General features: G+C 41.6%; 1 protein-coding gene across 3 annotated transcripts in view; it reads left to right on the top strand.

Annotated features, from left to right (window-relative positions):
• The window catches only part of LOC124621766, a 103482-nt gene extending 86540 nt beyond the window's left edge, over positions 1-16942 (top strand). For all 3 annotated transcript variants that reach the window (XM_047147190.1, XM_047147189.1, XM_047147188.1), the window contains 2 exons: positions 7498-7679; positions 13099-16942. In XM_047147190.1, the coding sequence (XP_047003146.1) occupies positions 7498-7679; positions 13099-13276 (360 nt within the window). In that variant the 3' untranslated portion in view covers positions 13277-16942. The remainder of the gene's footprint in view (positions 1-7497; positions 7680-13098) is intronic.
• Positions 16943-17969: the final 1027 nt, after the last annotated feature.

Genomic DNA, 17969 nt, shown 5'->3' with positions numbered 1-17969 from the left:
ACGTGTTTCATGACTGTCCAACCTTGCGTATAGTCACATCATCCATAATGTATCATACATGATCTGCCTGAGCATCAGATCCACAGCCACAGCAGAGGCAATACAGGAACAGGTGATGGGGAAGCTATCCACTGTGGCCTTACCTCTGTATACAGTTTCGAGGGTGGGGGGTCAGGGCAGGGCCCATGGGGAGACAGGACAGAGCCTCTGCATTCATATGTTGCAATGTGCGAAAATAATTTTACTTAGCCATGTTGAGTATTTTCAATGGACTGCTGTTTGGAGTTATCTGAATGGCGATGGTCCAGGGTTGCCCCCACCCCCGTACTGGGACACGTCTGTGAGCAGGACCAGATGCTTGCCAGGTTGAAATGTTGCAATACACGTCACAGAGCAAAGACTTATCCTTAAGCTTCTCAAAAGCACACTTGCAGGCTGCAGACGATACAAAAGGGGCACTTTTCCAAAGCAACAATGCAAGGGGTGGGCAGTAGTAGCTGCCTTGGGAATGATCTTCTGATAGTACACAATTTTGCCAAGAAATGCCTGAAGTTCATGTAGATAAGATGGACAGGGCAATGCCATAATGGTGGCAACATGTTGTTCCATGGGTGGCACTCTGCTGGGAAATTTCGTGGCCCAAATACACAATGGAGGGCTGGAAAAAGTAAGAGTTAGTGAGATTACATTTGAGGCTCTGAGCTTGTAGAACAGTAAACAAAGAGTAGTGATTACATAGGTGATCCTCCATGGTAACACCTATCACAAAAAGATCATCAAGATACTTACTACAACGAGCAAACTGCTGTAACCTGTTCTAAAAAACGTTGAAAGATGACTGGTACACTAGCAACCCTGAACTTAAGCCGTTTATGATGACAGAAAATGTAAGCCATATTAACCACAAACAAGTGTTTTGATACCTCGTTCAATGGAATATGAAGGCGGGCTTTGTCCAAGTCAGTTTAAAAAAAAATTGACACCCAGCCAACTTCATGAGCAACTTGCCTGTGTGAGGCAGAGGGTTAGTCTCTCTGACTGACAGTACATTAATAGTGATCTGGAAGTTGCCACAGAACCGAAGCTGACCAAACATCATCCTTTGATCAGTAGAGGCATAGCCCATTCACTTGAGGAAATCAGTCTAATCATTTCCAGTGGCATTAAGTGATCAAGCTCCGACTGGTCACATAAAGTTACTGGTATTAGTTGTGCTTGAATAAAGCGAAGGCAGGTGGAGGGTTTGAGGGTGATGTGTGCTGTTTGCATAACCAGACCCAGTGACAGATAGATCCAAAAACTCAGAACACAAGGAATTCAATTCGTGATAGGGCACTTAATCTGCCATGAGACACATTGTATCCACAATAGAAAAACCAAAAGTAACAAATGACACTCAACGCATGCCAATGGTGTGGTGTCAAGCCTGGCATACTTTTGTAAGTCGAGTAGGGACACGACGGCTCCAGTGTTGACACAATGGTGAACATGATGGCAAAACAGTATGAATATTGACGTTCGTTGATTCCTGCAGTGACTCCGGGGAGGGAGGGGGGGGGGGGGGGAGGGTTAGAGATCGATCTGTGGCTTCTATGTGACACTTTAGTTTCCTTCTTTTGTTGTTTCTTCCTCTTCTTACCCCTTCCCTTTGCTTCGACCCCCCCCCCCCCCCCCCAGTATGCAGGACTCCATGCACCAGGTCTGCATGCAGCCAACAACGGCAACATCACTGCAAGTCTCTAACTGATGGCTTGCGGCGTGGGGTACCTCAAATAACTGTGCATATGTGAAATCTCTGCTAATCTAGGCTCCTCAAACTGAAGGGCACATTGACGCACCTCCTTATCTGGAACCAAATGAATGATCGTGTCTCTGACAATGGTGTCCACACTAGACTCGCGAGACTTACCTGTGACAAACTGACACTTCCAACTGAGACTGTGAAGCTTGGCCACCCAAGCTTGATACAGTTGGGACATTGGTAGAATTTAATGTGTGCTGCAACCACATGCAAATGCTTTTGGTGATAAAAGAGAACAGCAAACAACGTATATGTTCAAAAGAAAGTAACGCTGGATTTCACAGAGGAGCGAAGTGGGGGTATCCACGATAAGCAGAAAGCCTTACGTATCTTCATGTTGACCAACTGGAACACCACAAAATATTGTCAAAACTGCTTCTCGTAAGTGTCCTAGTCTTCCATGGATTTTATATGGCAGGAACAGTGACTGAGCCTGGCTCAACGTAGCCAGCAACTGTTCCAATAAGGGCATAAGTGCTTGCAGCTATTGCAGAAGTGAGTGGAGTAAATCCACCATGGAAGAGCCTAATGGCAGAAAAGCACAGAATCTGAAGCTCATGAAAATTCGTCCCTCAGTGTTGCCACTTGCGTGCTAACAAGGAGACATACAGGTGTAAAAAAGAGAGAATTTTTTGGGTCACGGAATGAATTCAAGTAGGATATAATGAAATTAGTTTACACACCTCAAACACAGTTCATGACTGAGGGCCTGGAGACCCATCCATGTCCTTATAAACATGTTATCCACATCAGATGGGTAATGCGGTGCACGCTTGGTCAGTGACTGAGGTGCCCGTGCTCCTGGCGGCCACCTCAGTAGTTGCAGGCATGCCGTTGGAATGTTGGGCCACACTACACCCTGCAGTTGTGGCCCGACGTAGGTCTGCTGTGTGCTGTAGGTGTAGTAACCGAGGGGTGACTACAGCATGCAGCCTTAACCTCATTGAACAGTTAACATTTTCCTGCCTTTTATTACATTTGGCTGGTGATAGGCAGTTGCCTATTGTGATTAGACATTACTTATATTTATATCTCCTGTGTAGATTCCCTTCCTGTCACCACAAATGTTGTTTACCTCACAGGAGGAAACCAGCATTTGCAATCTGTCTGTGAATTCTGTGTTCTGTGTGTGTTTGCAACAACAGTTTGTGTTCTTTTTTTTTCTGGGGATGAAGATGGGGAACTAGCTGGATAACTGCCTAGACAATTGCGGAAAGCTCCAGTGAGGTTGGGTTCTAGACAAGTTATTGAGAATCTGACATGAGCATTTGATCAAAGTCTGATGTGCATCCCTGTTTGATAAGTCAGTGTGCTACACATCAAGCTGTATTACCACACTTCTTGCATTTGATTAACTTTTACAGTGCAGGAGATAATGTTTCAGTGGAATGTGTGTGTGTGTGTGTGTGTGTGTGTGTGTGTGTGTGTGTGTGTTGGGTGGAATAATGTAGCACAATTTCTAAGCATAGATTAACAAAATAGGATTGTTTGTTTTGAAAAGCACATATATTGTATGTGAGTAGGGACAGGTCTAACAACCCTACCACAACAAAGGTCAGAATTTAATAATGATTGTGGTATTGCTCAAGCTGCTAACTACTGCATTTTCGGGCAACAACAGTCATATTATGTGGCAGGTGTCATTAGAGCACAGTTAATACTCATTTCATGTAATAATGAAAAAACTAGGCACTCATTTTTTGTGTTTCCCACTCAGGTCTCGTCATACAATCATGGCTCAATCATTGAAAATATAGGTGGTTATGATTCCAAGCTCGGATGCAAAGAGGCCTAGGTTTTATTCTGCTATATTCAAAAGTTTTGTAGATGCGCTTCACAAACCATTCTTGAAGATTACACTTTTACTGGACAGTGGTGATGTAAAAAAATAATCAGCACTCCGAATTTAAGTTACACTTCCTTTTAATTGCAATATCACGTAAACACAAAACATCACTTCACAATACAAAACATACGTGATAACATCTTCCTCACAGTCACTGTTAAAGTTCACATTTTATAAGCGGACTACGTTATGCGTCTTTCCAACATGACGTCCAACACTTGACTTTTTCAAGGTCCGACACTATAACAACTTAACAAGTAACTAACAATTGCTTACGCGCCCAAAAATCAGAGTTACAAGTACGTCAAAGATCATAGTGACAAAAGAAAGAATACACATAAGAATAATGTCATTGCAATATAAACATATCGATGTATCACAAATGAAATCAAATCTGAATGTTGTCTCATAAATATTTACGTAATTCAAGTACCGTTACACAGGATGTGTTTAAGGCAATGATAAGGAGAAGCATTGTGTGTAAATTAAATATACATGTTTCTCTTCAGCTTACAGTTCATATGCAGCTACAGCTTTATGAAGTAGGCACAAAGTTCTGATGTGCAAGCAGTTGTAACAGACAGTGGGCACTCTGAAGCCTATTTCCGAATTAACCTGTCACTTCCTGTCGATGTGTGCATTTGTAACTGTGTAACTTCTGTTCAAGTACCATGTATATCAATGCTGAATTGTTTATTTATACTGTTAGTTAGGCACCAGTCTTTGTTACAGCAGCAGCAACAGTAGTACAGGAGAGTACAGTGATCATTTGTGTATTATTTTACAAGCTTCTAATTAGAAGTGTGACAAATTTGGTTATACCTGCATGCTTTGTAGTCTAGTTCTTAAATTGTTGTGTATTTTCTAAGCACAGCTCTGCATTTTAATAACTGTGTAGTGAAGAGTTCTGCTGTATTTAGTATGGGAATTGGCTGTGATTGTTGTGTTCAGATGCAAGCTGAGTTGGTGACCCTTCGTTCACAGCTCCACAAGGCGCTAGCTTTTGTCGTGCAGCCTGAGACTATTGCCAATGGGCAGCGCTGTTGGAGGCCAGACAAAGGGATCCAAGGAACATCCTGCACATCCCACATGTCATTCGATTGGTCCACTACTGCAACCACCCTGCCCGCACTGAGGTTGATCCGTCACCTGTGGTCAAGTGGGTGGTTCTTCCAAGGTGTGGCAGGTAGTGAAGGACTTAGTAGGGGAACCAATTGAAAGGCCTCCCCAGTTCGTCTGAAAAATAGGTTTCAGGCACTATGGATGATATACATCCTGAGCTAGATGCAGGCATTTATCTTGTTGCAGAGGATGGCCCTTGACTAGCAAGATCCAGTCTTTCACGGAGGGTGGCATTACTGGTAGTTGGGAGCCCCATTGTTAGTTGGGTAATTGGTCTCCTTAGAGATATGTCTATCAAGGAAGGGAAGTAGTCCAGTGTGCACTCTGTGTGCATACTGGGAAGAGTCATCCCAGATGTGGAACAGGTACTTCTGGATACCATGAAGAGCACAGGGTGCAGCCAACTGCTGATGGTGGATCACACCAGTATTAATTATGTGTATTGCTTTGAATTGGAAGAGATTCTGGTTTCCAGCAGCTAATTGAATTGGTAAATGCTGCCAGTCTTGCTTGTGAGGTGCACAACTAACCATCTGCACCATTGTCGACAGGCCCAATTGCAGGCATTTGGTGCAGAGCAGAGTTCAGGATCTAAATCACCGGCTCAAATGGTGTAGTTCTGTGTCGTGTGCCATAGGGGTGGTGTAATTTCGGGCTCTGCTGAATATGTCGGGGGGGGGGGGGGGGGGGTCCATTACACACAGGAGACACCTATATGGGTATTGGGTTTTGTGTGGGTGTACTGGGCAGTTTTTTAGGCTAGAAGGTCATGTGGAAAGTACAGAAAGAATGTCAGTGTCAAAGGGTGCAGGCCAAACACAAGATGAGCATAGACCTAGAACCAGTGGTATTAACGTTGTAAATTGTTGCAGATGACAAAGTAAATATTTCAGAATTCAAATCAGGAACAGCTACCAAAGCAACTTAAAATTGACATGGCCTCTGGTTCAGTTAGGCTACTTTCAGACGACTAAGGGCAATGAGCAATCTGCTTAATTACATACTCATATGGATGCCAATTTGCATTATGATTTTGGATCATGTACTGTGTTCGAACCTTATGAATTTGCTCAAAGAAAACAATCTATGAAATGTGAGGAAAACAAAGTAAAGACTACACTTGGAATATGGAACAAATTTATGGAAGAGATCGCCCAAACTATGCTCATCTGTCTTCTGGGGTATTGCTGTGTGCTATAGGATCCTTATCTGATAAGATTGGCAGAGGACATCAGAAAAGTGCAAAGAAGGACTTTTTATATTGTATTGTCACAAAGTGGAGGAGCAGTTGTCATGGATACGTGACTTGTGGTGGCAGTCGTTAAAACAAAGGTGTTTTTTATTCTGGTGAGGACTTTTCATGAAATTTCGATCACAGACTTTCTCCTCTGAATGTAAAAATATTTTGTTGGCGTTCACCTTCTTAAGTGACCATCTTGTAAACCGTATTTTAATTATACATTTCAGCCTCAGGTCAGACTGTGACATTATGTCTGTTTAGAATTCTTAGCTTAGCAAGTCATTATCATATGATTTGAATTCGTAATGTACTCAGATCATCTGATGAATTGTTAAGAATTCATTGTAAAATGTAATTAGTTTTGTTAATTTCCAAAGAAAACTATATTGTACTTGAGAAACAGGACATTGAGCAAAGTGCAGTTATAATATAATCAAGGTGCACCTATTTATGATAATCTGTCCACAAGCAGGCAGTGCTCTCAATTCTGATTGGCCTGTAGAAAACTACAATACCCACTAACAACTTCAGCTTTTCAAAATGTGATAGAATTAAGTGTGCTTTTAGATAAGATCGAATTTATTTATAATTGTATGTCATCAAAAATTTATTTTTTTAAAGCATACAATTTAAGGTGGTCGTCTACCAATTCTTTGATTACAGTAAGCAAATAAGTTTTCCCCACAGTTTAGTTGCAAGGACAGCTCCTGAGATGAGATGAAGCCAAAACCAATTTATGTACTAGTAGATGTTAAATCAGATTAAATGTTCCACTTTGAAAGTCAGTCTTACCACTGAAATATTAAACACACAAAACATAACAGTCATTGGAAACTCCACGTTGGAATGTCAGGAATATTAGGAATAGCGCAGACTGCTACTCGCCGTAAGGATGACACGTTGAGTTGCAGAAGGCACAATGAAAAGACATTTGTGTGTGAAGCGTGCTTGCCTCTCTCTCTGTGTGTGTGTGTGTGTGTGTGTGTGTGTGTGTGTGTGTGTGTGTGTGTGAGAGAGAGAGAGAGAGAGAGAGAGAGCGCTTTTTATTTTGTGAAGAAGGTATTGGCCGAAAGCTATGATGTGTAATGGTCTTTTTGTTGTGCATGTCGGCAACTCAACGTATCATCTTTACAGTGAGTAGCAATCTATCCTTATCCTAATATTGTTGATATAACAGTGACCAATTGAATTACAGTGTTAACACACAGAAAGCCATGAACACTCAATTACAGTCCAACAGCTCAAAGAATATATCATATGCAATACAATAGCATACATTATCTTACCCACCAGCCATCATTCTTGGTTGGTGTGGCATGTGTACATCTGCTTTCCTAGCCATGTGTGGACACTCCAGGCATTCAAAACAAAATAGTTTGTATTATGTTTGTTCTGTGGTTGTATGTAACATTGAAATCATCAACATCTTTTGCAGTTTCTTGCAGATTTATTGGTGCATTTTGTTGATCTGTGCTTATTATTCTGCAGGTACACAGAGCACTTGTTGAGAATAAAATGGTACCCAGCATCAATTCAAAGCCATTCATATCCTCAGAGCTGCTAATGACGCTTTCTGACTTGGTGGCTCATTTCTTCCCAACTGTTTCCCTGGCCAGTTGCAGGCAGGTCTTACAAGATGTACTTGGATTGGACCTCTACCGTGGCAATAGGTATATGTTACCTTTGTTTCTAATGAGTGGTTCACAAAAGGGCTGACAAAACCTACATAACAGAAAAAATTTAGTGATAATAGTAGCTACTGTATCTGAGCATTAAATGCATACCTGTACAATATTGGGGGAACTGTTTGTTGTAGTTGTATGAATATCATCGCTCTGTTCTTTTTATGGGTAAATTACGTAAAATGAATTTCTTTATGATTGTAAATCAGTGCGTAGATTAAATGTACTTCGGAGGATACTGAAGCATAAATAATGTTTTCAGCAAATTCTTCTCTTTCAGTTCAGTAACATCACCACCACTATCATCATTGTAAGATATGACTGTGTTCAACATTGCCAAGCACATTTCTTGCAGTTCAGTTTACAGTAGTGCTGTATTATGTAATTTTAATCTATGGTATACCAGTCTGCTTATGAACGTCAGGTGTTAACACCCAACGGTGTTGTGTTTTTTCAGGTTTTTATTGTTATTTGCATTTTTGACTGCTTTGTTTAGGTCCAGTTTCATTGATTCAAGCTACTCCCTCCACCGAATCATATACACCAACCTTGGCCTACTCCCCCCCACTGTGGCCAACAATCCCCCTCGGCCTGGTCCCCCCATCGGCCTGCTCCCCCCCATCGCCCTGGCCAGTTGCAGGCAGGTCTTACAAGATGTACTTGGATTGGACCTCTACCGTGGCAATAGGTATATGTTACCTTTGTTTCTAATGAGTGGTTCACAAAAGGGCTGACAAAACCTACATAACAGAAAAAATTTAGTGATAATAGTAGCTACTGTATCTGAGCATTAAATGCATACCTGTACAATATTGGGGGAACTGTTTGTTGTAGTTGTATGAATATCATCGCTCTGTTCTTTTTATGGGTAAATTACGTAAAATGAATTTCTTTATGATTGTAAATCAGTGCGTAGATTAAATATACTTCGGAGGATACTGAAGCATAAATAATGTTTTCAGCAAATTCTTCTCTTTCAGTTCAGTAACATCACCACCACTATCATCATTGTAAGATATGACTGTGTTCAACATTGCCAAGCACATTTCTTGCAGTTCAGTTTACAGTAGTGCTGTATTATGTAATTTTAATCTATGGTATACCAGTCTGCTTATGAACGTCAGGTGTTAACATCCAACGGTGTTGTGTTTTTTCAGGTTTTTATTGTTATTTGCATTTTTGACTGCTTTGTTTAGGTCCAGTTTCATTGATTCAAGCTACTCCCTCCACCGAATCATATACACCAACCTTGGCCTACTCCCCCCCACTGTGGCCAACAATCCCCCTCGGCCTGGTCCCCCCATCGGCCTGCTCCCCCCCATCGGCCTGCTCCCCCCCATCGGCCTGCTCCCCCCACCCCTCGGCCTGCTCCCCCCACCCCTCGGCCTGCTCCCCCCACCCCTCGGCCTGCTCCCCCCCACCCCTCGGCCTGCTCCCCCCACCCCTCGGCCTGCTCCCCCCACCCCTCGGCCCCGCTCCGCCTCCCCACCCCTCGGCCCGCTCCGCCTCCCCACCCCTCGGCCCGCTCCCCCCCCACCCCTCGGCCCGCTCCCCCCCCCCCCTCGGCCCGCTCCCCCCACCCCCTCGGCCCGCTCCCCCCCCCCCGGCCCGCTCCCCCCCCCCCTTCGGCCCGCTCCCCCCCCCCTTCGGCCCGCTACCCTACCCCCCCTTCGGCCCGCTCCCCCCCCCCTTCGGCCCACTCGACCCCCCATCCTCGGCCCGCTCCCCCCCCTTCGGCCCACTCGCCCCCCATCCTCGGCCCGCTCCCCCCCCTCGGCCCGCTCCCCCCCCCCTCTCGGCCCGTGCTGCTCTCTCGCCCGTGCTGCTCTCTCGCCCGTGCTGCTCTCTCGCCCGTGCTGCTCTCTCGCCCGTGCTGCTCTCTCGCCCGTGCTGCTCTCTCGCCCGTGCTGCTCTCTCGCCCGTGCTGCTCTCTCGCCCGTGCTGCTCTCTCGCCCGTGCTGCTCTCTCGCCCGTGCTGCTCTCTCGCCCGTGCTGCTCTCTCGCCCGTGCTGCTCTCTCGCCCGTGCTGCTCTCTCTCTCTCTCTCTCTCTCTCTCTCTCTCTCTCTCTCTCTCTCTCTCTCTCACCCTCCCTCTCCCCCATGCTGCTCCATCCTTCCCCCTTTGCTACTCTCCGTGCCTCTGTGCTACTGTTCCTCTCCCATACTAAGCCCCCTATCCCTTGTGGTACTCTCTTCCTTGCCCATGCCAGTACCTCACATTTGTGCTATTTCATCTCTTTGTGCTCCACCGTCCTTCATGTTTTCTTCTCCCAATCGAACAGAATACATTCCTCGATGATTATTGAGATAATTGGGAGAGTCGGTCATGACAAAACTATTTCACATGGTGTTGAAGCTGTGGAAGACAGCAAAACATGCACAAACTTTATTAAGAATTATAATCACACTTTCAAAGTAGTCAGATACTGACAGGTTAAATACTACCGAACCATTAGTTTGAGTCATTGTTGTGAAATAGTGAATTGTTTGTAGCAGAATGGAAAAACTGGTAGATGCCAATTTTATGAAAGATCAGATTGGGCCCGAGAGAAATGTAGGAATATACAAGGCAGTTCTGACTCTGTGACCTATCGTAGCAGATACGTTGAAGAAAGGTCAACCTATATCCGTTGCATTTGTAAATTTAGATAAAGATTTGAAAATGTGACTGGACAACATTATTTGACATTAGGAAGGAAGCAGGGATGAACAGAGGGAGCAAAAGGTTATTTATAACTTCTACAGGAGCCTCACTCCAGTTCTGAGAGTTGAAGGACATGAAAGGGAAGCCTTTGTGAAGAAGGGAGTGGTACAGGATTGTAGACTATCCCTGAATTATTCAGTGTGTACATCGAGGAAGCAGTGATGTAATCCAAGGAGGAACTTGGAACTGGAATTGAAGTTCAAGGAGAAGAAATAAAAGGTTAAAATTTGCCAGTGATGTAAATCTGTCGGACAGAAAAGAATTCAGAAGAGCAGTTCAATGAAATAAGTATTGTCTTGATGGAATAAGTCTTGAGGAGAGATTATAAGATGAGCTTTAACAAAAGTAAAATGATGGAAATGAAATATAGTTGAATTAAATCAGATGGTGCTGAGGGAATTAGTTTAGGAAATGATACACTAAAAGCTGTAGATAGGTATTGCTATTTGGGGAGCAAGATAACTAATGAGGGTTGAAGTAGAGGGGATGTAAAATGTAGACTGGCAATAGGAAGAAAAGCATTGCTGAAACAGAAGAATCACTAAGTGTTTGGAAGTCTTTCCTGAAGTAATTGGGGTGTAGCCTGATAGAGTGGAAGTGAAATGTGGATGATAAGCGGTTCAGACAACAGAACCGAAGGTTTTTAAATGTGGTGCTATAGGTGAATGCTGAAGATTGGATGAGCAGATTGAATAACAAATGGGAAGGTTCTGAATCAAATTGGGGGGGGGGGGGGGGGGGGGATTTGCTTAACAACTAGAATAAAAGAAGAATCCTGTGAAAAGGGTGGACCTAGTATTCTTTTCCAGTCCAAGTTTATACTCGGTCTGTAGTGGCCTTGTTGACAAGTGCGGTTCCAAACTCTATATTCCTTCCTTCGAGAAATTGGAAGTTTTTCCATTTTTTGAAAGAGGACCCAACAGACATGTCAAGTTGCAGGTGTATAATCTAGTTTTCAGTGGAGTTCTGAAATAATACATGTCAAAATATGGATTGTCTCTGCCCACATCACTGGACTCGCATTTGGGAGGACGACAGTTCAATCCCGCGTCCGGCCATCCTGATTTAGGTTTTCCGTGATTTCCCTAGATCACTTCAGGCAAATGCCGGGATGGTTCCTTTGAAAGGGCACGGCCGATTTCCTTCCCCATCCTTCCCTAACCCGAGCTTGTGCTCCGTCTCTAATGACCTCGTTGTCGACGGGACGTTAAACACCAATCTCCTCCTCCTCCTCCTCCTCCTCCTCTGCCCACATGTACTTTTGAAGAAATAGAAGTAAATGTTGTGAAGGAAATTCCATGTTGTGACTTTCAAAAGTGTTTTGCAACAAGCACTCTCTATAGTTCATGTAACTTATGTGGTATATGTCAGTTGTTTTCTGTTACTGTTCACCAGTAGTTTGTGACCAAGTGGGTAAATGTCGGACAAAATCCAAAGGTCTGTTGTTGCATCTTCAAACAGTCCTAGAGGTGTGAAAAATGTGCAAATCCACCAGGGTTTTGGGTCCACGTTGAAGTACAGTTCCCCTGTACCTGATGGATAATTAAGGTCAAACGTTGGAGTAAGATGAGGGCATAGCACCAGCAATAGAACAACCATGCCTGGTAAAGTATTGTGTTCAAACCAACGTTTTTGCTGTGGAAAGATTTATCTTTCACAGAGACATAATGAGTTGTAATTTTGAGGACATTGATATGAAATTTGGAATGTTTTTGGTCAGTAAGTGATATCTACAATGAGGGAGATACAATTACAAGTATATTCAATGTGGTGCTGAAGCACTGGTGAGAAGTTGCATAACTATTGAACTGTAAATTGTAGTGCCAGTGTGATACCCCTTAAACAAATAATGTCAGTGAAGTAAGTGGGACAATTAGAATAACTGTGTGTATTAAAGAGGATTGAGAAAAAATTCTAAAAAAGACTTCAACATGGCTGTGAAAGAGGGCACAAAGTAAACATCAGTACAAAACAAATTCTTTAATGCAGTGTTTAACTTGGTAGACTTTCTTTTGGAAGGGTTTTTAGAATGTTTTTGCCTCCCAGTGTTCATGTTTCTCAATGCACGTGTCGTGCAATGTCTGTAGTTATGTCCCTTGTTGATTTTCACAATTACTATGTAAAAGGAAACACTCCATATCATATATTGCATATTTTGAATGTAGAAAACTGATTACAGTAAAACAAGTATCAGTCCCAGTTCGTAGTTTCCCTTCTTGAACTCCATGTTTTGGTTATTAGCTTCGACGATTTTAGTTTTGTTGACAATGGAACAGACCTGTATCATTCCAATCAGCTATTTTTAATTTTCAGTATGTGTCAGACATGACACAGAGTTCAATTAAAACAAGTAATTCATGTAGAATGAAAATTAAAAGTAAAACTGAGTTGAAACTTCGGTATTCTCATTAGGCCATCCAAGCCTCAAACCTAAATTCAGTGGGTGAACATTGTCTCTGAAATGTTAGGGGAAGGCTGCAGATTCGATTCCCGGTCCAGCACATGGCTTTCTGAGGTGAATCAAGATTAGTTAGTGCTGCTAGGCCCCTACCCCTATTCTCTCCTGCCATCCCTCACCTGTGAAGGGAGGGAGTAGTGGGGATAATAGAATGTGAAATTTTATTAATATCAGAAATGTTGTGCATTTCACGTAAAAAATATTTTTTTAATAGTATATTGACAAAAGCACAATTTCAATTGCAGGCAACAGATGATGATACTTCGAGAAGCTGGGAAGTGCCAGTCTGTCAACGACATTCTGCCTCTGGTGCATTTACGTGACGTGATACAGTACATGCCCCAGATGAAGTACATGTTCAGCCGCATGAACGCCAACCCCAGCAGTGAGGAGAGCGCCAGCAAGCGGCAGCGCACCAGCTAGGGCACAGCGTGGCCCTGTGTGGCCACACCGTCAGTGCCGTGGCAGATGCCAGCTGCTGGCTTCGGCTGGCCTCAGCACTACGGCCTCTAGTTCCCACTGCCCTGCACGCAACGTGGGAAATGCCGTACAATTCGTCTGTGGTGTTAGACTGTACAGTTGTCCGTTGTTAACACTCGGCATTTAAGTTATGTGCAGTTGAGCACCACTGAAAAGTGTCCTGTCGTTGACGATACAAGATGATTTTTGTCTGTAGATGAATGTTAAGTTTTCACTGTCTGTTTTTCTGAGAACGTGGACGCTACAGTTGAAGCAAAATGAGAAGTGAAAAATGGGCTGGTCCTTCATTTAAAGAGACATTACAGATACACACCTATACGACCACCTTGTTCTTCTCCAGTGGGCAGAGAGACTTACAAAGTGCAATATCTTCTCTCCCTGGTGCAGAGGTGCAGTGATACATGTGGTGCATAGCTTTTTAAATGTTTGCCAGCCAGCTTTCCCATCTGTCAGAATAGTTATGGATCACTTCTCTTCCCTGCATTTATAATGTGCATCACATTTTCCTACGTGAAAAGCTGCCACGATTTTCTATAAACCACCACTATGACTTCAGAGGATAAAACATAACCGAAGACTGAAAATGTGTTACACTTGAAATGAAGTGTAACAACATATAGAATTATTGTTTGTTGTTTGTTGCTAGTGTGAAGTCATTTTTGCTTTTATAGCTGTCTGAAGCTGTTAAGAGTATTTTATCTATTTGTAGCTTTCTTTTTCATTGATCACAGTGACAAATTTCACAAATTGCAGAAAATGTAGCTATGTTGATTTCATTACTGAATTTTTGTACTGATGCCAGGCTAGTGTATATCGTAAGTCATATGTGGTGGTGATGTTACTGGTGGATTTGTTTACTGTAGTAGAGTATTTTTTACTGTGATAGACTGACTTGTTGTTTACAGTCAGAGGAATGTAACATTGCGGTGTAGATGAACCGTGTGCATTCCACATTAATTTACTGCCATCATAATGCGAAAATGTCACATCATGAAAAAAATGTTGACGACCTATATGGTCGTTCTGTACATATATGTCCATACGGATTGATTCTTATGGCCGTGCAAATACAAAATTGCATTTTGTTTTGCATATTGCGTAATATTATCTTGTACAGAAAACCGATAATCATTGTTTGTAATATATGTATTTATTTTCATTCTTTGTACATACCAAGATAAGTACATGTAATTAATTCAGCATTAAATGCAAAATCATTCATAAATGTGATAATCAATACTTCTTATTGAATATATAAATAATTTGAAAAATGTAAATATTGCTTACTTTTTACTAACAGTAATTCTGACTCGAGGCAGCTGAAGCAGGTCACGAATAAGTATAGCTGACACAAGCACTGATACAGTTTATTGTAATGTGGAAGCTAATTACATCATATTTCCATAGCTCTGTCCTTGTCCTCCTTGTTTCTTTAACGATTTTCCTCCTGCTAACCCCTCCCTTCCCCCGCCTCTTCTCTCTCTCTCTCTCTCTCTCTCTCTCTCTCTCTCTCTCACACACACACACACACACACACACACACACACACACACACAGTTAGAGGAGGAGAGGGTCAGTTTCCATCCAGATACTGTTGGGACGCAACATTTACTTGAAATGTTCATTTGGTTATGTGTTTTGCAAGATCTGATAGCATTAGCACCTTGTAGAGTAAGGTTATTTATTCTGTTTATCTTTGCCCCCAAAAACAGAAACTTGAACCGAACCAAAACATGGAATGATAGCATTTATGGGCTCAATGCAGCTTAGAATTTAGTTACTTTCTGTTTGGATCCATGTATTTATATAAAACAATGCAACATCAGTCAATTTATGTAACACATCATTTATCAGTTTGTAGCCCTTGTTGTGGTAAGTGTGCCAGTGTACTAGATTTTTTTCCCATACTCGCAAGTACAGTGAAGCCTCAAAAGATTAATTTTTACAGATATAGAATGCTAGTTGGTTGATACATTTATGGTGGTGGGAGGGAGGGAGCCACTGAAAAATACAAGTCCCCAGTAAATTTAACTTGTATCTGATATTGTCCTGTATAATGAAACACTTCATATTTTTCTCCCCCTGTGCACTTGAGTGTTAGCTAATTATGCACTCCATTGAAATATGTTGGAGCTATTTGTCTGTCTGTCTCTGTTTCCCTCTTTCCTCACTTGCAAAATGGTAAATTTGTAGAGTTGACCCACGTCATTGCTAATAGTGAATGAATCAAAAAAGTAGAATACGAAAAAAACAGTGACAACTGAAATTATGGAGGTATGAAAGTCTCTGAATGGTAATGAACGTATGATGGCAAGAGAAGAATTACAAACTAGAATGATGATAAAAAGTACAAAATGTGAGCAAAAGTCGTGGACAAATTGGAAAAAGTTCTTGTCAGATGTAACAACTTCAGTAAGTAGTAAGAGATGTATGCTAATAACCCTACTCATGTTTCTATAAAAGCTACAGGGCTAGAATTTTGTGTGGATGATTCACTGAAGTAAGTTACTTTCTGCAGTACTACATCAACAGCTGTTTTATTGTTTTTCTGTGTTGTTAATTTTTTTCAGGCAAGTGTGTACCAAATAATCAATTATGATAGAACATTGTTGCGGATGTGACTTTTGCATGCTGGCCACTATCCTGCAGTTAAAGTAAATAATTTTATAGGGTGTAAAACTGTCTGTCCACTAATAACATTTACATAATTAATTCTGACATATTATGAAATATCTTTTGTTGTAGCTACTTGTAAGTGAGACATGGTATTCATATTCTCATGACATCAGTTATGGACTGATTACACACAAACAACTCATTGCCATATGTTTATTTCTGATGACACATTTCTCCCCACAGGAAAAGGTTACTTCATTTGTGTTGTAAAATTCCTGATGCTATGCTCAATACATAAATTGACATAGCATGCTAATCAGATTGTTAGATGTTGATTACTATGGTAGTCATAAAAACAGTACATTATTATAAGTCACAGCACTTTATTGCATTTCGTTGTCTGTTGTCAGAATATGTAACAGTAACACCAACTGATAGTCCATTATCAAGCCAGAGTGCTTCAGAGAAAATGTTTTTGTTTTATTGTTGAAGTGTTTTGTAATGCATCATTGTGAAAACTTAGATGCTTCCTGTAACTGCAGCAAGGGATATTAATGTATTGAAAAATTTTACATTTGTATGGGTAGAGCGTGGGCCTCCTGATTTTTATGTACAGTTGAATTTTCTATGAAAATTGTTCATTCCAGCTCTGCAGAGAAATTGCGGGATAGTTACAAGAAAGAGAAAAGAACCCTTCCCCTCTCCTCTCTCCAGTCTTCTTCCCACATAGTGAGAAGCAGGAAAACAAATGTAAAAGTTGCTGCCAGAGGAAAATCTAGATAAAACTTGTAGTTTACTTTATAAATATGAGTGACTGCTTAATTCATTTTAACCATTAACATTCTCACTATACAGAAGTATTGTAAAGTGAAAGTAAAGTTCCTGATTATGACCAAAATATTTGGACTGTCAAGACAAAGTAGAATGATGTAAGTGTAGGAGAACTCTTACATGTGAAATTCCTTTTTGTATAATTAAAAGAATTCAAATGTATGGAGTTGTATTGTGAATTCATTTCATTTGGAACACTGTTAATTTCAATTATACCCATTAGAATAGTTATCAGGATCATATGGGGATCCTTGAGAAAATTGTGTTACTTGTAACAATATGAAGAATATTATTATGGTGGTAATGAAATACTGTTTTCAGTCTGATACCACACCAAAAACAGTGCTATGAAAAATGCATTGTGTTACTTGTTCCTTTATTGATCATTGTGCTCTATTTGTCACATAAGTTGTTATGTTGCAATAATAAGTTGTGGGAGGGAAAATGAAGTATGTGTGTTACATAATGTAGTTTCCTCTGCAAAGTTGTGTGTAGAGTGATTCTTATACATGCACTGCCATTGTGATGAATATTGGTAAACATTTTGTTTACCTGTACCAGTCTTTCATTTTGTGTTCAGATTTTAGGAATGTGGTTAACGGTATCTTATGTCAATATTTAATGTGACAGTTAGCAGGACCAAGTCATAAAAAGTACAGCTCTGTTGTGCACATTGACAAGTCTCCAGAATTGAATACATTCCAATAATGGTATTTACACTGAACAATACAAAGGGAACTAAATTTCCCTCCTATAATGACAGTTAATTATACATTCCAGGAGAAAACTCCAGCCTTTCTATATTTAGGGTATTGTGTGAGAAAGCAAAGCCTTGAGTGTTTGAAATCAAAGTTTGCTATTTTGAGATGGGTGTAAGCTAGTGTCTAGAAAAACAAGCTCCTTTTTTATTGCTAAAGGAAAATTGACAACTTCATTGTCTTGCCAGGGTGTTTGGTTGTAATTACCACCAATGCACATGTGTGTGTGTCCCCAGACTTGCAGCATCTTTTATCTTTAGTGAGTATGTCAGTCCTGCAATTAAGTGACTGCCACTTAGCACCAGGTAATCCATACCTAATAGTGAAAGCTACACTCCTCCTCAGCCGGCCGGTGTGGCCATGTGGTTCTAGGCGCTTCAGTCTGGAACCGCGTGACCGCTACGGTCGCAGGTTCGAATCCTGCCTCGGGC

This window comes from Schistocerca americana, chromosome 7, assembly GCF_021461395.2.
Source record: "Schistocerca americana isolate TAMUIC-IGC-003095 chromosome 7, iqSchAmer2.1, whole genome shotgun sequence".
Lineage (NCBI taxonomy): Eukaryota > Metazoa > Arthropoda > Insecta > Orthoptera > Acrididae > Schistocerca > Schistocerca americana.
This window is presented reverse-complemented; position numbering and strand designations above follow the sequence as displayed.